The 23,541-nt window shown below is 36.6% G+C and overlaps 1 protein-coding gene across 1 annotated transcript; it reads left to right on the top strand.

Moving 5' to 3' along the window:
- Positions 1-1,919: 1,919 nt before the first annotated feature.
- On the top strand, positions 1,920-21,997 carry SSX2IP (synovial sarcoma, X breakpoint 2 interacting protein). The gene is made up of 14 exons (XM_010582572.1): positions 1,920-1,960; positions 3,623-3,756; positions 4,548-4,714; positions 4,964-5,164; positions 6,963-7,073; positions 8,350-8,485; positions 10,146-10,221; positions 10,299-10,470; positions 13,774-13,924; positions 15,434-15,570; positions 16,025-16,198; positions 18,608-18,719; positions 20,780-20,900; positions 21,110-21,997. The coding sequence occupies exons 2-14, from the start codon at positions 3,714-3,716 to the stop codon at positions 21,189-21,191; spliced, it is 1,683 nt and encodes a 560-aa protein (XP_010580874.1). The 5' UTR covers positions 1,920-1,960; positions 3,623-3,713; the 3' UTR covers positions 21,192-21,997.
- The last annotated feature ends 1,544 nt before the right edge of the window (positions 21,998-23,541 follow it).

Below are 23,541 nucleotides of genomic sequence, written 5' to 3'. Positions count from 1 at the left end.
TGTGATTTTAGTGTGTTTTGGGGAGATGTGTGTGTTTGGAGTTTTTTGTTAGTTTGGTTTTTAATTTCCATTTGCAGTGGGATGGCTCTGCAGTTATGTGCACACATTTGAAATTGGGTTGCAGAGGCTCATTTTTTGACAATCCATCGAAGTCTTATCCACTCCAGGACTTTCTTGCTTGGGACACGAAGTGACAATTGGCAGAATTACATCTAGCAAGCACTGGGTCATTACAGGTTTTTGAACCTGTTGGTGAAGTAACTGCAACAAATCCTTGTGTACAGAGAATGGGCACAGAATGAAAATCATTAAGTAGTTACAGAAGTTTGGGCTGTTCAGTGGTTCTTTTTTCTCCCACCCGCAGTCGGTCAGATTTTTGATGTTAGTATGAGATGCTGGGAAACGGTGAAATTTGACTTTTTGCTTCCTACTGCATGTTTTCCCAAGCAGGATTTGAGGAGGGGGAGGAAAAAAAAAAAACCAAACCAAAACACCCCAAAAACCCACAAAACCTTCTTAACTATTTTTGTTTGGTTAAAGCCTTTCTGTGTTAACTAGGATAGCCTAGGGAGATCCCTAAAGTACTTCTCAATCTTACGTATTTTATTATTCTTCCATAATTACACAAAATACTGCTTCAGAGTTACACATTTTTGTCCTCTACGTGAATATGTTCTCTGGTACATTTTGGTGGTTAAAGAGAGCATTGTAGTGTACTAAAGTGCAGTGTACTAAAGGTGAAGAGTCCCTTCTCAAGACACTGTATCTAAACTAATTTTGCATCCATCCTGTCTTCATCAGGAATGCTCATCTTTAGCTCTTGCATACTTCAGTGAGGCTATTCTGAGCCACGTTGCTCCAGGAACTGCATAGACTGGGAAGGAAATGTATCTGATGGGTCTTAATCACCAGATAGCTTTAGAAGTCATGGCTGAGGTCCTGAACTGGCAGTAGAAGCCACGTGGAACTGATGAGATGATCTTAGCATGGGACTAAAGGCTTGTAGCATTCCCATTTGCAGCTGACACAGGATTGTCTCGTTCTGCACATCCGAATTTAATTCTAAATACAGTATGTAAAGATGATTCAAGTAAAAAATGCTGACCACTCCCTGAAATGATTACTGCTTCAAAGCTACTGCACTTGTTTGATGACACATAGCTATTTAAGATACCTTAGGGTAGTGGTTTAACAGCTGAAGGAAGTATTTGAGTTTGGTGCTTTCCAAATCTTGAAATTGCTGAGGGTGGCTTTTAATCTGATGTATTAAACAGTGTGCAGTGTACTGCAGGTGGTCTTTTCAAGACTAAAGGCTCTAGAGCCTTCAAGGTTGATTAATGTGAGAAGAATATAGTTGCATTATCTGGACTTTATTGTACTGCCTATGTGTCCTTGCTTTTTCTGTCTTCACTAGACATCTTTCTGAGCCTGAGTTTGTGTGTTAATTTTCTTGTGTCCTCTTGGTGTACCTAGAAACAGTGCATCACTAGAGAGTAGTCTTGATAAAGCATCTGCACTGAATGAATCTCTCTCAAATTTAGAGAGTCATTGCATTCCCACATCTGGACTAGTCGGGTTTCTGCTTCCAGTCAAACATCGTATGGAGTTGTAGATGCTGTGTCAGAATAGTATTGTCAGTGTAGAGAGACCTGTGGGTTGGTAATACTGTACGTTCAGGGAATTTGGATGATAAGATCTCATAATGGGTATGCAGCCTCTTAAAGAATAAAAGCTGGTTTGTTTGAAATTAATGGCATATCTGAAATGTGAGTAGTATTTTTGTGGACTTTCCAACAGTCCTTAATGGAATTTGTGTGTCTTGAGTTTCTTAACAATCTTTTGAAATAGCAGGATTGCAATGCCAGTAATGAGAATATACTTGTAGTTTAATTTGCCTTCTTTTTCCCTTACATTTGCAGGTTTCTCTATCTGATGGATCCAACAGAAACGAAACTAACATGTAAGAAGTGTGTCCTCTTAATCCTTAGTTTGACTTTAAATTCCATTTTGAAAGCACAGTTGTTTTGGATGGGTGGGGAAAAAAAAAATTGCCTTGCAGATTTCTGCTGTGAAGTGACTTCTTGTCTTTAGAATCTGAACCTTTGTTCATTTCAAGACATCTTGGTTTTAGAAGGGAAAAAAGTTGAAAAATGTGCATAAGTGAATATGGGCAGAGAGAAAGCAGAAAAACCCATTTCTTAAACAAGAACAACCACTAGATTGTTGCATTGATTGTGTTTTTCTTGCTGCCTTACGTGTGCTTTCTGATATGTAATGTAGTAGTTTCTGCAAGCTTTCAACTCATCTGAGGAATAACTATTTACCTCTTTTCCAACTAAATTTATGAACCTGGAGAAATACTCGTCCAGCTGGATATTTTATTTTCTAATGCTGAGCATTCTGTAATACAACTGTACACCAGTAGATCTCTTAAAACTTGCTGTTACTTCAGGCACTGTGTTATGTGCTTTGAAATGTTGATAAGGATTCTTACACTTTCTCTGTTCTCAAGAGACCTTATGAATAACAGAGCACACTTCCCTCCCTCTTCCTTGCTCTTTTTCCCCCCTAAACGATAACTTTTTCCACAGTGATAAAAATACAGGGGTTTGGTGTCAGAAATTTAGAAGTTGCTTATTCAGAGTGTGTTTATTGGAACATTAGCGGGCGGTTAGGGGAAAACACCCTTGTGCTCTAAAAGTCTACAGAGTCCATCTAAAACTGACTTGAGATTTTGTTCTGAAGTGCTAATTTGAAAAGGTGGAAAGTTTATTTCCCTGAAGTATCATTGTTCGTGTAACAGCTGATGGGTTATGCTGTTCAGCTCTTAAGCATCCAAGCTGGATTTTAAGTTTCTGGCAGTGTGGTAACTAATGGCATTATGTGCCTTTTTACTGTGCAGTGGAGGTAGGGTGTGGGGACAATCGGTTTGTTCTTCCTTATGAGTGTGTGACTTTCCTTTGGTTTGCAGAGGGCTGGTGCTGTACTGAGTGGCTGTGCCAACAGGGTAAGGCTTCTATTTGTTTTCTTCAACAGTTTTAGAGATTCTGCAAAGAAGCAAGCAACTTGCCAAGGAAAGGCAATATAACTAAATGTATAGGTTAAGTTAAATGTAAATGGTAAATACTTATTAGAAGTTCCTTTGCCTTCCCTCTGCTAATATATCTTTTCCAGAGCCTTTATTATCCTTTTCTTTAAGTAATAATCCAACTCAGACAGATTTATGTTAAAAATTCACGTAAGTTTATCTTAATAAAATTGCTTCCTGGTTGTATGGCAGGAAAATATTCAATACTTGGCTTGCTGTGTTTTCTCTGCTGTATATCAACAGAAACAACTGAGTTATCTACAGTGTGAGTCTTTATTATTTTCATGTATGCATGGCATTTTAGCTTTAGTTAATGGTTTACAAGACTTAGTTAAGTTTAAGGCTTACTAAATATAGATAGGTGCATCATTTTTACAGCATAATATCTGCTGTGCTTACTGTGTTCTAAATGCTGTGTAAAGAAGCAGAAAAACTTCATGTGGCTCAAGTCCAGTAGTCACTCTCCTATGCCTGCTTTAACAATAGCAGCTAATACAGCTACAAGATTAATCTAAAATGCTCTTGCTATTTTAGGAGATGCCTACGTAACACACGTTGCCAGCAATTGTACTAAATACTTCACTGCTGAACCAGTTGCTCAGGTACCCTGCCTGTCTTTGTTGCTATGGGAGATTGGAAGACTATTACTGTGCCAGTGCTGTCATCAGGTAAACTGGTAATATTTTGAGTTCAGTGGATTTGCTAACTTTACCAGTGATGTTATAGCTGCTAAAGAGAGAGAGATTGGAGTTTTGTGCATGACATACTTGACCAGTTAAGCAGAATGTTAAATAATGTGTAGTATATACAGTGCCTTGTTTTGGATTGAGTCCTTCAGAAATGCTGCTGTAAAATACCATCCTTTCACATACATATATATATATGTATAAATGTTCTAAGACTTTTCAGTCACACTTTTTTTTTAATTGCACCTTTTGGGATATCTTGTGTTTTCAGAGGTTTCTTTACTTGTTTTAAATTCTATTACCTTATAAATTGATTAGAAATTTATTAAAGGAGTAAATATTTCCTTGCCTGCTTCTACCTAGCGGAAGAGTAAATTATAGCATACACTTAATATGAATAAGGATATCGTACATTCTGTAAGAATTTTCACTAAACGTACAGCTTTTGCACCTGTGTGTAAAAAAAAAAAAAAAAATCGTGTGGTAGCATGGCAATTAGAAAGAAAGGTTGGGCAGGTTTTTTTTTCTTGAAGAGGAGTAAAATTAAAAGATACAATACGTTAAAATGTTATTGAGTCTTTAAATTTTCAGTGGAAGTTTATCTGTTTTTTCATTGTGAATTGTTTATATCATTTTAGATGAAATTCTAAGCTCTAGACTTGTAAATTTCTGTAAATAATAATTTGAGTAGTTGGAGGGTTGATTTTTTTTTGGTATGTGATGTGTCCTAAACTGTTAGCCCTGACTTGTTTCTTAATGTTTTTAACTTTTAGATAGCAAAAATATCTTTCAATATACCTCAGAAAAAAAGATATCTCCCCCAAGCATGAACTCACAAGTGCTACGCTTGCCACTGCCTTCATCCAAAAGCATGCACAGCTTTTTCAGTGCCTTCTGCACAGAAGAGAATATTGAACAGAGTATATCGTATCTCAACAGGGTAAGCCAGATATTGTTTATTGGAGGTTGTGTGAAGGTGACATTAAATCAATTGTGGTAGTAAAGATTCACGGGATTAGGAAGGCTTTTTTCTCAATGCTCAGAAGCCAAAGTTGGGGGGGAATAGGATTCCTCCCCCCCCCCCCCTCCCCCCCCCCAGGATTTCACCCAATATTGTTTCTCTCTTTTGGAGAATTGTGAGAGATTGATCCAGTTATTTATTCCCCCCCTCCCCCTTGTCTTTTACCAGGAATTGACAACACTGGGCTTTCCTTCTATTTATGCGGAGTCCAAAGGAACAGAATTAAATTTAATATCTATCATAAATTGCATGAATGAATTGCTTGTACTGCAGCACAAGAACCTTCGAGCTCAGGAAGAAGTAGAAATGCAGCATCTGAAACTGGGTAGTGATATGGATCACTTACAGAACTGCTATGCTAAATTAAAGGTAGAAAATAAGATAATTTCACCGATATTATGCAGCATTTATGTTTAACAGATACTGTACATTTTTAACAGTGAGTGCTTTTTTGTTTTTCTCCCCAGTATTAATCTGCAATTGTATTTTTATTTGCATCTTGGGGTTATTTGAAATATTTTTCCACTTGAAAATTCCTTAAAGTTAACAAAATATGAATTAACGAGAGAACTGAAAACTTATTGAGAATTATGGCCCCTTTAATCAAGGAAGAGGGAAAACTGTTTGGATTGGAAGTGTTAATGCATGCTGTGGGTGAAAATGTTAAACACTTCAGTTCATATCATTCAGTATCACTTAAAAGGATATGCCCAGCTCTAAAATATAAATTCCCAATATAACTGCAACCAGTAAAGGTGTAGGTAGCATTTCTAGTGTGTGTCACAGGGCCATTATCAGTCTTTCTCCATATTTGTAGCTTTTTCCATGTATTTTTTTGTTGTTGGGATTCCTTGGATAGCCGACTACAAAGGCTCCTTGCAAGAACTGCTCAGAAGCTGTTGTCAAAACTGAAGTTACTGAGCTTCATTTTATCACAGCATAAATACATAGTCAAGCCAGTCACTGTGGAGTAGCTGATGTATTGGAAGTTCACAGCCTATGCTACTTCATGGGTACTTGTATGGGCAGTCATATTGGTGTTGTATTTCCCTTGATTCTGTCAAGAAAATAAAATTTTTAAAAAGATTTCAGTGCATGATTTGGGGCCTTTTAGGCTTTTTTTTCACTAGGGCTGGCTAGCACTGTCCCATTGACAAATACTGCTGTAGATTCTCAAAATCATAGCAGTCCTGCTGAGATGGGTCATCCATGTAGAAGCATTTCAATGTGACATGAACAATCATGTGTAACTGCACTCATTTTTATACAAACACTCTATAATGTTAGGTTCCAGAACACTGCAGTTGCTTTCCCTAGACAAATGGCTTTAAGGTGAGGCAGGAGAAAACTTGTTAGTATTACTTCAATTCCAGGGCATTTAATTTAGTTGTCAGCTTGTAAGGTTTCTCGTGCAAATTCTTTCAAATACCCTGCAGTAATCCTCTTGACTTCCACTATTGTGTTACCTGTATTCTGATGTGGTTTCCTTAGAAGTTCTTGTTCCTTAAATATCTCTACACATTTGTAGCTCACTACCTGTACAAAGAAAAAGAGCTTGTATATGGGGTTTGGCTCTGTCATTTAAGCTGGCAATTTCAAGTTTGTTTGAGTCCTAGATTTGTGGAGAAAGGTTTCTAAAATGCTAGTTTTGCATAATCTGTTATAATGAGATCATCTGTCTAGCCTTACTCTATATATGTGAAATGTCCCATCTCCTTTGCTATGGCCACAGTCTGCTGATCTGTGTTAATTGTTCCCTTGATTGTTTAACAGAAGCATTCCAGTAATACTGTAGTCCAAAATTCATACAGATTGCTTAGTATCTGCCTCACTATCACAGTATAGATATGCTTGCAGAATCCTGACTTAATGAAAAAGTAATAACTGTATAAGAATATCTGTTAAACACCAAGCAAATTTTTGTTTCTTGTGAGCAAGAGTGTTTCTTGTACTGGAGAATCATCCTTCTTGCTCCAGAAAATACAACTAACTTGTTATTGAGAATGCAAGAGAATCCCCAAAACATCAGAGATCAAATAATTTACTAATTTACTTCAAGTGAGGTGGTTTGGCAGTTTGGTTTGGGTGTTGTGTGTGTTGGGTGGGGGTTTTTTTAATTGCTTGGTATTAATTCTTACTGATACTGAACTATCAACACTTTTTCTAGGAACAGTTGGAATTATCTAAAAGGGAGATAGTTGGACTTCAGGAAAGAGACAGACAACTGCAAAGCAAGAACAGAAATTTGCACCAGTTACTTAAAAATGAAAAGGATGAAGTGAGTTTTCTTGTACATTAACACGAGTCATTACATAAATATTCAATAATGTGGTTTTTTGCAAGGAGTCTCATAATTGTTCACTTTGAAGGCTTTTTCTGTTGGTAAATGTCTTTCACCAAAGTGAAATTGACCTGTTGCATATAGATTCTGTAAGGGATAGGTCCAAGATACAACAATGGTAGAGAGTACTGCAGAAATGCACATGTACAGTTTTCTGAGGCTTTCTATACTTTTGAGCATAGCTTTACCTTAGAATGTTTAAAAAGACCAAAAAGTAGGAGGGGGCAACAGGATTCAGTCACATCCTCAAAGCTATGTGTATAGGAGCTTTTCTTTGTTTGCTTTTGTTTTGTTTGTTTTGGTCATGGTTTGGGTTTTTTGTTGTTTTTTGGTTTTTTTTTTTAATGTTGTAGAGGAGAGCAGAAGACTAAAAAGAAGGGGAAGTATTGGGGAAACGCAGCCCAAAAGCACAGTCTCATTAAACCTGGGAGTCTTGGAAGAGCCAAGATCAGAAAACACTTTGACATCCAAGACACTGCTTAGCTTGGGATTTGTTTCCAGTGTGCTCCTTTCCCCCCCGCTGTACTTTGCATGGCTTCTAAGTTTCTGTGAATACTCTGTTCATAAACATATTCATACAGTTAGCAATCACCATACTATTTGTGTCCAGTGAAGATCCTAAAGTTCCAGCTTAACATATTGAATGTGTTGTATGTTTGTAAGGTTAAAACTGACGATTCAAAAAAACCCCAACACAACCCAGGCATTGATAGTACAGGCCAAGAATGTGCTTTGTGATATGTTTTAACGTTCTTTTAGACCAAATGGGGTAGTCTGTCTTCCAGCATCCTGCTGCCCAAAAGAAGAGTTTATTATTTTTTTAGTGTAAACCTGACAAGCCTACTTTTAAACTAGATCCTGAACATTAATTACTGAAACAAAAAATATGTCTTTCGCTGCTCTGTTCACTAAAGATGTTAAAGAAGGTTATGTGAATTGCAAGAACATGAGTTCAGTTGTACTTCAGAGGAGCTATAGTATAATATGTTGCTTATGATGTTGGTTTCTGCAGAAAAACTAAATTCCCTGAGATAAGTCTGAGGTCAGAATCCATGGGTTGGGAGAGTTCTCCAGATTAATTTTGTCACTTCCTTTCACCAGAAATACAGTTTAATAGAAGAGTCATTTTGCTTCATGTGTTTTGGTTTTCTGAAGAAATTTATGTACTTATGCTTTAGTTGAAGAAATACAGGTTTTGTGGGGTTGCTTTTAGGTACAGAAGTTACAGAACATAATTTCAAGTCGAGCTACACAGTACAATCATGATATGAAGAGGAAAGAAAGAGAATATAACAAATTAAAGGAACGCTTACATCAATTAGTCATGAACAAAAAGGACAAAAAGATAGGTAAGCAGCTCTGAATTTTACTACAGGAAAATAGCATGTTCTGTATGTTAACAATGTTTATATTTGGTTCTGGGTATCTGTAAAGTCAATATGGCTGCCCTCTTGTAGATTGTTTTGGGTTTTTTTTAGATATTAAAATCTTTTATGTAAGATTTAATATTTCATGTCAGCTGACTGTGTAAGGCTAATAAACTTCTGTGTTCCGTAAGATTGTTTACCAAGCGCAAACCAAGATGGAGATATTCACAAAATGAGGGTTTTTTTTTTTACTAGGGAGAATTACTTGGAATTAATTCCTAAGCTAGAGCTGTGTCTCCTACTTTCTTGCTACTGCTGCCATCACAAGACTTTGGCTAGTGTCATAAACACTGTATTATGCCTACCAGGTCCAGTTGGGAAGGAACACTGCATGAGCTTTTTTCCCCTTGAGATACTACAGTCTACTTCTGTTAACAGTAAGCGATGAGAAATTAGAGAGGAAGTAACATAAGATAGACATAGCATCTAGTGCTATGTGAAATGAGGAAAAAAGAAATCTCCTTTATCATATAAGTACTTTTAAGTTGTGCTGCCCAAAAATTGTGTTCAAGATATTAATCAGTGCTGTTTAGCATGAGTATAGTTTTCTGTGGTGTGTTGCTGAAAATAGGCATCAGTGTTATGTAACAGATAAAAATATTTGCACCTCTTGATTCATATATCTGGCTTTAGAGTATTTATATAATTTTTCTTCAGTGGAAGGGAGGTCCTGCTCATCCTCTCTTATCCCTCCTGCCACCCCTGAAACCTGCAGCTGTTTGCCAACTGTAGTGCATGTTGTATTTTAGTAAGCTGGTTTAGTTCACTAAACCAGAAGAAAACTATTTGTGTTTTTGCCAAGTTGGTTTTCTGCTGATTTAGTTTTCTGAAAGTGCTTGTGGGTAAGCCAGACCAGGTTTGGACACTGTAGCAGGAACACCTATTTTGGCTACAGAAAGTCTTTAGGTATCAACTCAGTATAACTCTAGAAGCCTCACCCTGAGGTCAGTGAAACTTATTTGTGGCATGTTCTTGACCCCCTAATACTAGCTCACGTATCAGTGAGGTCAAAATAACAGTTTTTTAAATCTAGTTACTGTTTGCTTGATAGCTAACTAGAATTGAAATTGGACCACTAATCTGTAGTAATGTGTTGTTTTGGGTTTTTTTGTTGTGGTTTTTTCTTTGTTTGGTTGTTTTTTTATTTTTTTTCTTCAAATGTGGACAGAAGGTTTTTTTGTTTTGAGGAACACCTTGTGAAACATCACAAAGTTGCTTACTCTAAACTGGAAATAAAACTGGTATGATTGCCAGAAGAGAGGTTAGAGTTGATACACCATTGATATAAAGGCTGAAATAGGGATAAAGGTGCCATTAAGAAATGCATTAAAAAGATAAGACAGGATGAGAATATGTCCCTCTGAGTTTCAAAAATTATCATCTTTCCTTGACTATCTTATTCTTACTTTGTTAAGCAGGGCAATGTGTTTCAATATGGGTCTAAAGATTGAGGGGGATATTTGGGTAACGTGGTCTCTTGACAATAACTACACGGAAATGCTAATAGGTAAATGCAATGACATCTGAATATTTATATATTTGCATGTTGTTTCATGCTTTGAAATGTCCTTTTCATTTGTAGCTATGGAAGTTCTAAATTATGTTGGTAGAGCTGATGGGAAGAGAGGTGCATGGAGGACTGATAAGACAGAAGCCAGGTAGTTGTCTTAGAACAACATTAATTGAAGTCTATATTATGGCTGTTACGTTGTTACTGTAAGATTGCTTCTTCCAGAAATGAAGAAGAAATGTACAAAGTTCTGTTAAGTGATTATGAACAACGCCAAAACCAGCTTTTAGTGGAAAATGCTGAGCTGAAAAAAGTTCTTCAGCAAATGAAGAAAGAGATTATTTCACTTCTCCCACCACAGAAACAGAAACCTAAAGAAAGGCCTGAAGATGGGCCAGTAAGTATTCTTCAGTTAAAATTAAATCTGTCTGGTAGTTTGGTATAGTGCTGGAGTAATTTGATCATTAAGGGGGGGAAAAAAAAAGGTAAACTTCTTGTGGAACTTGTGGATTGCACATCCTGTGCTGTGCTTGAAATCCATTGGTGTTTATACGTTCTACTCTCTGTGAACAACACCCAGTGTATTCTTCCCAGTCAGTCAATGGAAAGCTTGAAAGTATACTTTGAGTAAATTTTCAGTGCAGTAGGTACCTGTATGTAATTCTATATAACAATGCGTTTTGGATTTTGTTTGCCTTCCATACTGTGTTGATGGTAGCTTTCAAGGTGCTTATGCAAAGACACCAGGCTTCCCATAGAACCCATGGGTGTGGAGGACTTGTAATTAGGGTGTGCTGCTGTAGTACATGGATTAGAGTAGCTGTTGGTGCCTTTTACAGAGCTGCTGGTATGTTCAAGGAAAATGTTTGATTTCCAAGAAAAATGGTTTGTGGAGTTTTCTGTTTCTTTTGTTTCCAGGTTTTAAGTCTTTCTTTGTTTACACAGGATACCTTATTTTTGTGGAACTGCATATTCATTTATCGAAGAGTTTGTTTATTCCTTTTGCTGATTCCTTGCTAGAAGTTGCAGTTCTGTTTTGATCTCAGAATGAAGTAGGGAATAATCTAGAAGGTTAACTGAGCTTTCTCTTAGCAATAAGAGTATCCCTGGGCATAAGAAAGAGTTGAAATACAGAAAACATGCATAAAGGCTAGATTCCAGGAATCATTCAAAATTGATGGTGTACTAGTAATAGGATATTAAGAGAATATGGATACTCTACAGAACAATGGATGAAGTGTTTCTTATTACAGTAAATAGTATGTGTTGGTACGTAAGCATATGTGTAGATGGAGCCTTCCAGAGTGTGCTGTTACTGTGGAATCTAGTGCTTGCCATACAGAACGTCCCCTGTCCCTCTCAAGTTGCTTTACTGCTTCCTTTACTACTGAGCCGTCTCAGGTGCATTGTCCAGCCCCAGAATGTGCTATGTAGAAGAGCACTAGACTCTCTTCAGCCACTTCTTTGTAAGATGTGAATAAACTCTTTTCTTGCCCCCTGTACTGTGTAGAATGACTCCCATGTGTATTTAGTGAAGTAATCAGTAATGTGCAGTGTTCTTAACCTTTACCTTAAAAGTTCATGTAGGAAGTCAGTAGATCTAATTATTACTATAGCTTAGCAACAGGAAGTTGATCTTCAGTAATGGGTGTCGGGTATAATTTGTAGTATAAAGCATAATTGGGTACCAGTTCTGTAAATGATCCTTCTGCTTTTAGGATTTCAGTGAGGCCAGGAGTGTTTGGCACAAACTTGAGTACACTGGTGAAAATCCAGCTGTGGGAATGGGGTCTTTATGAACTTGCTCCTTGAAACAAACTTGAGGAAAAACTGGGACTTAGTGCTCTGAAATTCACTGTTCTTGGGTGATTAGACAAGTATTTGTTAACTATTGTAGCATTAATAGACTACTAAGAAAATACTAAAAGTTTTTAGTGCACTGAAACTTCTGATTAGTTCTCTTGTAATAGTACTAATTAACCAAACTAAGCAAAGCAACTACTTCTAGACAACAGTAATTTCTAGTAGTACAATAATGATAGAAGTACTTACTAGATGCAAGTCTCAAGTAGAGTTATTTCAGTGGGTTGTAGGGTGGTGTGGGGTTTTTGGTTTGTTGGGGGTTTTTTGTTGTTGGGGTTTTTTCCATTTAATCTATTTTATGCTTTCTCTAATGTCATGCTGCTCTAGAATTGGAGATAGCAGTGTCCCTATCATGACAAAAAACTTAGGGTTTTTTTACATTTGTCAGATTAATATAAACAGGAAGAATGTTGTCAAAAATTATGGTTTTGCAAAAGTAAATTATTTATTTAAGACTTAGTCTATCCCACAATGCCTATTTTACATAGATTAGCTTTTTGTTTAGAAATACTGGTTTGCTTTGTGAATGTCTGAAGATAAATTTATATTTAAAACATTGCATCTGATAGTTCATGCTTGTTTGTTTATGCTCTTAACATTTTGGTATGAAATCTGAATTCTTATTGAACGCCTTGCAGAACAACAACAACAAAAAAATCCCCCAAAACCCCCAACAAACATTGCATTTCTACTTAGAAATGCTAATTCATATTGATTCTTAGAAGGAAACATACACCTTGAAGTGTGGCAGCTAATGATGTAGTTGCATCATTTATCACTTTGCTTCCCATCACAGAATAACAGCCATGAAACCAGCCAGACTGTCATGTTATCACACTACTATAGAGAGACCTATTCCGGACGGGGCTTTCATTGTGTTAGCATATATAAATATATGTAAAGGAATAAGATGTTTCTTTATGAAGTGACATAAAACTCTTTAACCAACCAACCAATCCCTGCCCCCCTATTCCCCCCAAAACAACAACAAAAAAACCCAAACCAAAATCCTGTGGGTTTTTTTAATATAGCTGTTTTGCTCCTTAAGACCTCCTGTGATCCGGGTTTGAAAGAAAATGCTTACTGCATTTGTAAATGAGTTACTTTGATGCCTTTGAACCTCCTAGTTTTGTACTTCCTATCCCATTTTTCTTACCTCCTATTAGATTAAGGGCATTGTATAGAATGGTTTAGATGCTTGAGAAGAGTGGATTATTCATGCCAGATATTCAAATGGCTATAGCTTTTCAATTTAAATCTACTAAATTGTCCTGGGCTATTCTTCTCTCAGCCATTTAGATTTTTGTCTTAGCTCTTCGAGATAGCGTTCATGTTTGATGTTTGAACAGTAGTGTAAAATGGAAGTGGGAGAGGGAGGTGCTAGTTCTGCTCTACTTTTGGTGTGTTGTGGGTATTTTTATCATGGAGAAGAAAAAGGCAAGGGCAAATTACTTAATTCTCAACAGGAGAAAATATTTGTCTTAAATTCTGTTCATGCTGCATAGTGAGTTTATGAGCACCTATTCTTAAGTTCGGCAGCAGAACTCAGCAGTCTGAACTCTAGCTTGAAGATGCATGAGAGTGAGTGAGTCTTGCTAGCTGATACTCTCTGTGGTGGGGTTCTGGGTACTGCCAGGTCACTTCTGTCTCTTCAGCATTATGCTGTCAGGGAACTGAACTCCCTGACAGGCAAATTTCCTTGAATGGGAAAATCTTACCTGTATATAAGGGTTTTCCTTCTCTTCAGTAAATTAAATCCATGTACATATTTAAATAAGCAAATACATGTATTTGGAGTAGTGGAGTGGTTTGCAGCTTCTTGTTTCTGCTTTTACAGGTGCTGTCAGACCTGGAGGAAGATATTGGAGAGTTAAATAAAGAGAATATGTGGGAACTGTCTTGTGAAACTGTGCGAGAGCAGCTTACCAACAGCATTAGAAAACAATGGAGAATGCTGAAAAATCATGTTGAAAAGTTAGATAACCAAGGTGATGTTTAACTGTATTACATGTACATATAAAATGCTACTGATAATTCCATTTGGTATCATGCTCTTGGGGTTTACTGACTTAAGCTAAAAGGAAGCTAAAATGGAAGGAATTGTGACCTGGTAGACTTTCTGAAAGGGCTTGTAATTGGCATTTTTCTGTGTGAGTTTTAGCTGTAGGTAGTTAGGGAAGCAGTTGCATACCAAGCCTGTTTTCATGAGAAAGGACATGATTATAGTTTGACACAGAAAACAGCAACTGTCTGAAGAAATAATTATTTTTCTCTTGAAAGTACATGCCTGTAGTAATGCTTGTTGCCTTTCCCTACCTTTTTGAGATGTTAAGTAATGCAGATGTAGCAATTTGAAGTAATTGGATGCAAAATATGTAAGTCCTTTTCAAGAGTCTAGGCTTGCCACATCCATACCTCTGAGGCTTTTTGTGGCATTCTAAAGTGAACTGGCTGATGGTATAGTGCTGGACTCTCCTCATTTCCAGCTGTTAAACAGCATTAAAAGATGGCTAAAAATATATAAAATTCTTTCCTAGTATTATTTTCCCATGCAAGCAAATGCTGCTGCTACCACAGGGATGTTTGCAGTCAAGAATAAGACTGAGAAGGTCACGCATGCAATTGCAAATAAATGAGCAGATGGTCTTTGGGAATATGTTTATACCATAGAAAGGATTTTAAGAACACTTGCTCTGAGTAGTACTTGTTTTGGTATAACTTACTGAAAAAATAGTTGTAAGCATCAGGAAAAAATTTTCATATATTTGCTGTTTTCTTGGAGTCATGTTTTTGTTTTTTTGGATTTATAGAGATGACCATAGTCTAGTCCTTTAGGATTCAGTTAATGTTCAAACACTGGCATCAGGGGATCAAACTTGGCTCATTACAATCAACTGTGATAGCTATGCATGAAATTAAATAAAGCAGTATGTAATTATACAAAATACATTTTATTCCTCTCTAATTCATTCCCTTACGGGGATGAAAATATGCACACAATGTTTGTTAGCTCAGTTTCTCCTTCACAGGACTTGAAGGAAAAGGCTTTCTTTTTATATCTGTGATAAATATAGTTACTGTCATATTTTTATGAACACACAAGCCCTTCAAAAAAGGGCTCAGAAGAATAGGCTAACAGCATGTCAGTGAAAAGAAGTGTTCAGTTGTCTTGATTTTTCTTTTAAATAACCGCTGAAACAAGCGGGGGTTTTTGTGGGACGGTTACTGCAATGCAGACACTTGGTTTACCATGGGGAATGTGAAACAGCTATGTTTTCATTAGTACTTTTTTTCTGAACTGGATTTTGTGCATAATTACATGTGTAGCACCAATTCTGGATCTCTTGTCTCTGATAGAAGTGCTTTTGAATACACTGTGTATCTGTCTTTCAGGATGAAACAAATACAGTCTAAAACCTTTTGCTATTGCTATGAGTCCCTGATGTGAGGAATTTTTTTTGGTTTTGTTTTAAGTAGTGCTTTTTCCCCCCCCTTAGTGTCACGTGTGCATTCAGGAGCTTTGAATGAAAAAGATGTCATTTCAAGAGAAGACCATGAGCTGGAAACTGAAAAGCTAGAGTTAGAGATTCAGCAATGTAAAGAAATGATCAAAACTCAGCAACAGCTCTTACAGGTAGTGGGCTTTAATTTTGCTTATTTTTCTCAACTGAATCTAAGTGTGTGGTTTTGTTTTGGGTTTTTTTGGTTTTTTTAATGTGCCACTCTTCTCACCTCTGGGCCTTTCTCCATTCTTTGATAGTGCTTTTAAAATAAAATATCTTAATGGTTGGTCTGAGTATTGGTGCACTAGTGGGTTGGTTAGTAATTTAATGAGCTTGTAATCCTGGTAGGAATAATTTGGGGGGATAAACAAAGGTAAGGAAGGCTGATAAGGTCAGCTGCCTGAACAGGGGCATTTTGCTTGCCATCTGAAATTCTGCCCCCACCAGCCACCAACTTGATACTACATGGTTTCCATATTAAACTTCAACCATTTTTCTGACAAAACTGAACCTGTGGAAATACTGCACCTCTTAACAGTCACTCCCAAATTAATGTTTGTGTCTCTTGTTGCTTTATATCTGCAGCAGCAGCTTATGTCTCCGTGTGACGATGATACCACTCTATTGCTACAGGACTGCTATTTGTTGGAAGAAAGAGAGCGTCTTCAGGAAGAATGGAGACTATTTCGAGAACAAAAAAAGAATTTTGAGAAGGAACGAAGAAGTTTTACAGAAGCTGCTATTAGATTAGGACTTGAGGTATTAGAAAAGTGGAAGGGTAATAGAAAAGGGAACTTCTATGGAAGATGAGTTACGATTGTTGAGTAGTTTTACTGTTATGCACACTGAAGTGCAGTCATCCAACAATATCTGTTTGCTAATGTCTGTAGAGAAAGATCATTCCCATACTGTATAACACATATCTTTGGTCATTTTAGGAGATCATTCTGTTGGCATTTCAAAAAACCAAGGTTTTTTGTGTGTATTGGAAAATACAGTTGCTGCAAATGGAATGACCCATTTTTGTTTCAGCTTTTGAAATATCTAAGTACTTCCAAAAATCAGTCCACTTATTCATTAAATGATTTATTAGATGCTGCTTAAGTTCGGTTTCTTAAAAAAGCAAGGCCTATGCAAGTTTCAGTCAGGTTTGGCTGCAGGGTCAAATTCTCAAAGCTACTGGATTCCTAAACTTTTGTGAAACCAGTGACTTGCAGAAATGCAAAGTAATTGCTGTCTTTCCCTTAGTAGGGTCATTATCTGTTCTGTTCTTGTAGTTAAGCTGGCCAGTAAGTACACATACTGGAAGGCAGTCAGCGTAGATATGTCTCTAAAAGAGCTCTAGCACGTGTGTCCTTTGGTCTAGCCAGTAGTTAGGGCCAAGAACATGAAGGGGCTTAGAAGTTCAGCAGGGAAAGGAGGTTGTGATGATGTGGTGATGAAACTATGATGGTACAGATATGACAGGAAAAAAAGACATTGAAGGAAAAAAGGAATGGACTTCAGATTTATTGCTTATGGAACTGCTTGCTTTGACATGCAGAGAAGAAAGTTGGAGTGGGATGTGATTAAAACTTTTCAAACTGTGGATTCAGTTGGTCAGATGAAGGGAGTACTGTTGTTCACCAAATCTCTCAAGATTAGGGCTCAAGGGAACTCATAGAAACTGCTTGAAATTAAGTTTAAAATGTATCCCCCAAAAAGTATGTTTTTATATACTGGGTAGTTGATTTCTGGATTTTGCTGCCACAGGGGATTGTGATAGCAATCAGTACCAGCAGGTTCAAAAAGCAGTTGCCTAAGCCCATGAACAGCACATCCACAGATGGGTACTAAAAGAGGGGGGAACAAAGGGGTGCCTTCCAACATCTCTAATCAAATGACTTTTGGGGCTGGGAACCTCTGAGGGAATGCACTACAGAATGTGGCCGGGTTCATGTGATCTCATAAATAGCATCTCTTGTCGCCATTGTTGGAGACAGAATCCTGAGCTAGATCGACAACTTGTCTGACTCAAGACAGCTTTTCTTTTTTTTTTCTTTTTTTTTATTCTTATGCTGTAAAATGTATTGTAAAGAACAGAAAGAACTTCAGATTTTACTTGCAATACTGGCACAACAGTAGTTCACGTGGTGACTAATATTGACTCAGACCACTACATACATATCTGTATGTATTCTTCAACTTTTATTTAATTTTATTGGCATTTTAATGAGTTTGTGAATTTCATATTGGACCTAGAATCCAGCTTTAAAAGACTTGAGCAATAATGACTGATAATTGTTTGTACATAAATGTTTAGGATTACATTGCAGCATAAGCTTAACTATCCATGCTTCTGCTTGTTAAAATGCTTAAGTATGAAAAAGAGGAGTAATGCTGTAAGCTTTGTAGGTGTTTGCAAAAGTTTGCGTTGGAGTTCAGCTTGCTCTATTTTTTACTGACATAATAGAAATAATTTTATATCATGAAATTATATAAATTAGAATAAAAAATAAGTTTATAAAAATTATAAATATATCACTTTATACAATTATTTTATATATATTATTTATGTAATGTCCTGTTTCACTGATGGGTTTTGGAGATGAAATAGCTTATTGCTTGATTCCACAGCCATTGGATCTCTTGGAGGTTGTCTTTTAGCTGTTATTTTCCTATTCTGTGCTCAGAGTGACTGGAAAATGAAACAACCCCTTTCTTCCTGCCCCGGTTTCAGATGGAAGTAATCAGTGCTGTTTTCAATGTCATTTTTATCTGTTTAGGAGAAGGCTCAGGGTTGAGGTTTAAGCAGTAATCCTTACTGGCAGCTGCCCAGAAATGAGGGCTACCTCTAAGAGGTAGGGCTGCACTGAGAGGGAAGGGGAGCATGGGAGGCAGCGGTAGGAGAGTGTGTCACTGGAGCGGAGAACAGTAAAATGAAAGGATTAGTCAGACCTCTGTGAAACAAACCATGGGGTCTGGCTTGTAAATAAATACCTCCTCAGCTAATCCTTGTTGGATTCAAAAGCTTGCTTACATGACTGTAATTCTGTGTTAAACTGCTGGGTCTCCTTAATTACATGGACATGTTACAACTTTTGCTTTCCTAGATAGAATAGCATCAATTTAACATGGACTAAGCTTGTTCCTGTAGTCGTAAGTGTAAACTGTCATTTCTTTTCCTAGAGAAAGGCATTTGAAGAAGATAGAGGAGCGTGGCTGAAGCAACAGTTCTTAAGTATGTCTACTGATTACAAGCACTCTGAAAATGTGACAACTCCAAGTGCCTTCTTAGGAAGCAAGTATTTGGTTCAAATTATGTTCTTGTAATGTGTTTCTTTTTCCCCCCTTTCAACTAGAAGATGCAAATATGAACAAGGCTATTAAAAACCTAAAACTTCCCAAGACAAATTTTACCATATATCTGTATCCTTCTACCTGTCAGGGTAACTGATGGTTCAAAATCCCTTTTTAAAAAGGGAATCATGATAACTCCCTCCCTGATAATTACTTATGTAATGAATTTATATTTGTGAAGCGACCTGGTGAATGTCAAGTACCTGACAGCACAGCCATTAAGAATGGGGAACTTCTACAATTACTAAATTAAATTAAATTTGATCATATTTATTGCCAAGGCAGTTGAAGAAATCATGACCTGTAGAGATCTGTATAGATTAGAAACAAGTTTTGGAAATGAGCATTATAATGTGGGGATGCCAGTATTAATTATTTGAGATGAGGTAATATTAAACATGTGTACACAAACATATTCAGTAAAAAACCCAAATCCTTTTGAAAAAGAAATAGTGAAAAGAGCATAATGATAATGAAAATAAATTTGAGCAATAAACGTTTGCATTTGAAGATTCAAGTCTTCATAAAGGAATAATTTCTTCAGAAAAAAACCCAAAAATATGGCTATATGACATATAGGTTGGAATAGTGTTTTTACTAAAAGTATTTTTTACTTCCTTTCTTCTACATTTTTTTTCTTTTTCTTTCAAGTTGGTAAGCTTATTTCCCATCCCCTTGTGCCTGAATATGCATGTGCAGTGTTTTGGCCTTCACCACTGAGCCTTCAATACTTTCTAAGGAGTGGGGGGGGGGGGGGGGGCCAAAAAAAAGGGATAGGGGAAGAAAAAGTAACAACAATCTCTGTTAAATAGATTCTTGTTGTGGCAGCCAACATTTAAAGATAAATGGGTGAAGCACCTGGCAAGTAAAGATAGCTTGAATTTGTGTTCTTGTTAGATAAAGTAGCCTGCCTCATGTGTTCTGGGTTCTCCTTGTTTCTCCTCTGTGCAATTCCCATAGCACTTCTGTAAGTGTGAAATGAAATGATCTTCCACAGTAGGAAAACTTTTAGAAACAGAATTGAGACAGTTTGGCTGTTGCTTATGAAGAATGACTTGATTTAGTGATCTGTGAGCAACTTAAGATCTGTTCATTGTACACTAAAGCTTTTGATTTGTAATTGCCTTTTTCCAAATTCTAGTGTTTCTGGATGTACTTAATGGCATTCTTAAAAAATGGCATTCTTCAATCGTATATATCCTATTCTTAAGCTACTGGATAATAGTAATAAAACCAAATATAGGTCTGTCACACAGAGAATCATACTCCATTTGGATATTACTCCACAGGTTATCATTAGAATTGTTGTTAAATTTTCCTTTTTCACAACATTTGTCCAGAAGTTCTTAATTCTGTAGTACTGTGATGAATACTGTAGAATACAGAATCATTCTATTTTTTTTCCACTTCATATGAAAGCTTTGAAATCTAAATGTGAGGAAGAGTTAGTGGGGATTGATCTGGCTCTGCCAAGTTTGGCCATGTCTTTTCCATTGACTTTCGTGATGGTTAAGTTCATATAAATGCGAAGGCATCTAACTTACTGCTTTTAATTTTTTTTCTATACCCTGACAAGTTTGCAAGTTCTTATGTTGGTGGTAATTACTGCATGTGCATGCTGGAGAAGTTTTTACTTAAGGAGTAAAAAAGTGTTATCAATTGTAAAGTGAGAAACTACATTTCTGTGACTTTAAACTTGATATCAATATGACTACTTGCAGCAGTGGTCATGTATGTAAATGCTTAATTTTCAAATTTAAAATCCTAATTTTAACATAACTTCATTCAGTAGCATTAAGTGTACTTATAAAATCTTATCACAGATTTATAACAGTAAGTTTTCCACAGATCTATAATAACAAGATTGATTATTATAGATGTGCTGTAAGATGTTTGTGTGTAGTTATTTATTTATTTTAAAGCAGAAGACATAAAAGAAACAAGTCCTTCAAATGTTTTTGGTTGCACTGTAGCTTAACTGATTATATGTTTCTCTCTTAGGTTCTGACCAAGACAATCAGTTAGTGAAATCTACATCTCAGCAAAGAAAACCTTACTGTACGTTGAGTGGTGCTGTTTCAGCAGAACCTTGGCAGACATCTCAGTATATTACACGTAACAGGTATTTGAAATGATGTTGCAGATGGTTATTTTTATAGTGTTAAACTCTATGTAGAGCACAGACTAAGTTGTGATAACTTACAGAAAGCCTAATCTAAGGCTTATGATTGATATATAGCAAAAATGTATTAAACATCATATCATAAAACCAGTGTCATGTTTCTACCCAAAGCATAACTTATTTGAGTTTTAACATTCTCTTTTTCCCAGTTCCACTGCTGCATCAACAAAACCCGCTGGAGATAGCAAGCCAAATCAGTGGGTGGAAAGTGACAAAGAAGAAACAGAGTAATGCACAAAGTCATGGGAAGACTCCAGAGTTGGCACTCTGCTATGTAGAAACTTGCACATAGAACATCTGCCTTAGACTTCCTAGGGTTGGCTGCTGGGTTTTTTGTTTAGAGATTTGTTCATAAACTTATCATTCTAAAGTAAAACAGAATGCTGTGAGTTTGATTATTCTTCTAGAGGATCATGTGGTGATCTGAATTGTGGCATGTGTGTGTGTATGTGCGTGGACATGGCTTTTATTTTTTAGACCATTTTTTGCCTCTTTCTTGCAACTCTTGAAAGAAGATAACTTAAAAATATATGAAAGCTTTGATATTTTTCTAGTAACAGAAGCTCTGATTCTGTGAATGAAGCAATGGTCTGAAACTTTGACTGTAATGAAATATTGGATCCTAATGTTACTTTTTATTACAGGCAGAGATAGCACTTTTAGAAATCGTCTAATTATTGGAAACATTCATTTATGTCTCAAGTGTAACTGGCATTAAAACTTCTTTTGCCTCAACTTGAATGTACAGTATACTGTAGATTTTTAACAAAACAGGTTCTATATTTATTGTGTGATTTGAAAATACCTCTTTGATATTTCAGATGACTTAAAGTGCAAAATCTTTATATATTTGTAAATAGACAAAGCGATTATGCTGAGAAACCATGAAATGAAACACACGCATACATAATATTATTTTACATGGCGTTTTAAATTGTTTTATAGTGATACTCAGTTTACAGATGCATTAGGACTTTCAGTGGTTCAGTCAGGAACCAAATTATTTCAAATGTGAACAATAAATGTGTATTCTATTCTAAGAAATCCTGGTTCTGTGTTTTGTGCGCACTAAACTTTATCATGGTTGTAGGGCTGTACGCTATGTCAACAAATCTGATGCTGGTTTTGTATTTTGTTATTTTTTCCTTTTAATTGACTCCAGAATCTTTTTTGGTGTAGCCTTTGGGATATCTGTTTTGTTTATAATGTAATAAAAATAGCCAAGTAGAGGTAGGTTCTTTAAAAGCCTCCTTCACCTGACTCAAAGCTTGCACTTTTCCTTGCCCATTATAAATCCATCTCATCTTTGGTTGGGTTTTCATGCATCCGTGAATGCACGTGTGCAGGCTCTGATCCTAGTGTAATTGACCTTTTGGAAGATAGACAAGAACCTTCTGCCTTTCTCAGGGACACAGGAAGGAAATTAACTCTGAAGCTTAAACTCCACTGAAAATGCATTGCTGCTCTGCCTGTTATCTTTGAAATTGGATGTAATGGAGTGAGTAGACTACCTGGAAAAATAACAATAGAATAACATAGGACAGAGAAGAAACTGGAGTTCTTCAAGAAGCTGAGGCACGAAACTGCAGTTTCTGCTGAATGCTTCAGTACATTGAGTTACAGCTTTGAGATGAAGTAGTAGCAGATGCAAACTGCAGAGGGTACTTGTAGTAGTATGGTTCTCGTGTAGCACACTTAAGGAAGCAAAAGTGTATATAGTGATATTCTTGGTCAGCTTTCTGCTGCATTGGTAGTTGGGTTAGAAAGACAATATGAATAACATCATATTTATTTATTTATTCTCCCAGTTCTTCCTCAATAAATGGCTGATCATAGTAGTGTCATCTGCTGAAAGGGTTTAGCAGTGTATAGTTACTGTTCGGTTTACATGTTCCCCACAACGTGTTGGTCAGCTCTTGCCTGAATTTTAGTTATGGAAGAATAAGTATACATATTCAAAAAACATTTAAAGATGTAAAGTGAAAAATATGATATATTGGCAATTAAGTGGGAGAACAGTATTTTACATGTAGGATTCTTATTTTCAAGCTGGTAGGTTATTCCAGGCCTGCAAGTCCATAGCTGGGGCCCTACCGCTGTGCCACTAGGGGCTGCTGCTGTCCTGAAGGAATTAGGGTGTGTTCGCTGGTGCCCAAGTGGGACACTGAAATGCACTCAGTTTAGGTGGACTCTTTTCTTAAACAGTTTTTTTTATGACAGTAATTTTTAGGATAATGCCTTTGAAGAACAAAATATTTTACTTATCTTTTGTTTGTGCCTACTGGATGATTAGCAATTAATAAACATTTTGTACTAACTTGTTGCTTTAACATTCTGTAATTCATCTTATAGAAGTGGAAATTCATTTGAATGTCTCCATGGAAGAGCCAACTGTGCTAGAAGTGTGTGTGCAGTTGGGGTCCTGAGCTGACCTCTTAGACCTGACCTGGAAGTCTGTAGACTGTAGATTCAGTCCTGTCTCTGTACAGACAGAAAACATGCCCAGAGTTTTTTGATTGCTCTACATGCAGTGATCAGGAAGCTTTTAAATGTGAAGCTATGGCTAGTAATGGTATGAATA

This window comes from Haliaeetus leucocephalus, unplaced genomic scaffold, assembly GCF_000737465.1.
Source record: "Haliaeetus leucocephalus isolate CR32 unplaced genomic scaffold, Haliaeetus_leucocephalus-4.0 Scaffold848, whole genome shotgun sequence".
NCBI lineage: Eukaryota > Metazoa > Chordata > Aves > Accipitriformes > Accipitridae > Haliaeetus > Haliaeetus leucocephalus.
This window is presented reverse-complemented; position numbering and strand designations above follow the sequence as displayed.

Coding starts and splice junctions, on each gene's coding strand:
- SSX2IP (XM_010582572.1), top strand. CDS start 3,714: ATGGGAGATTGGAAGACTATTACTGTGCCAGTGCTGTCATCAG. Junction 5,165..6,962: donor ACTGCTATGCTAAATTAAAG/GTAGAAAATAAG, acceptor CACTTTTTCTAG/GAACAGTTGGAATTATCTAA. Junction 10,222..10,298: donor ACTGATAAGACAGAAGCCAG/GTAGTTGTCTTA, acceptor TGCTTCTTCCAG/AAATGAAGAAGAAATGTACA.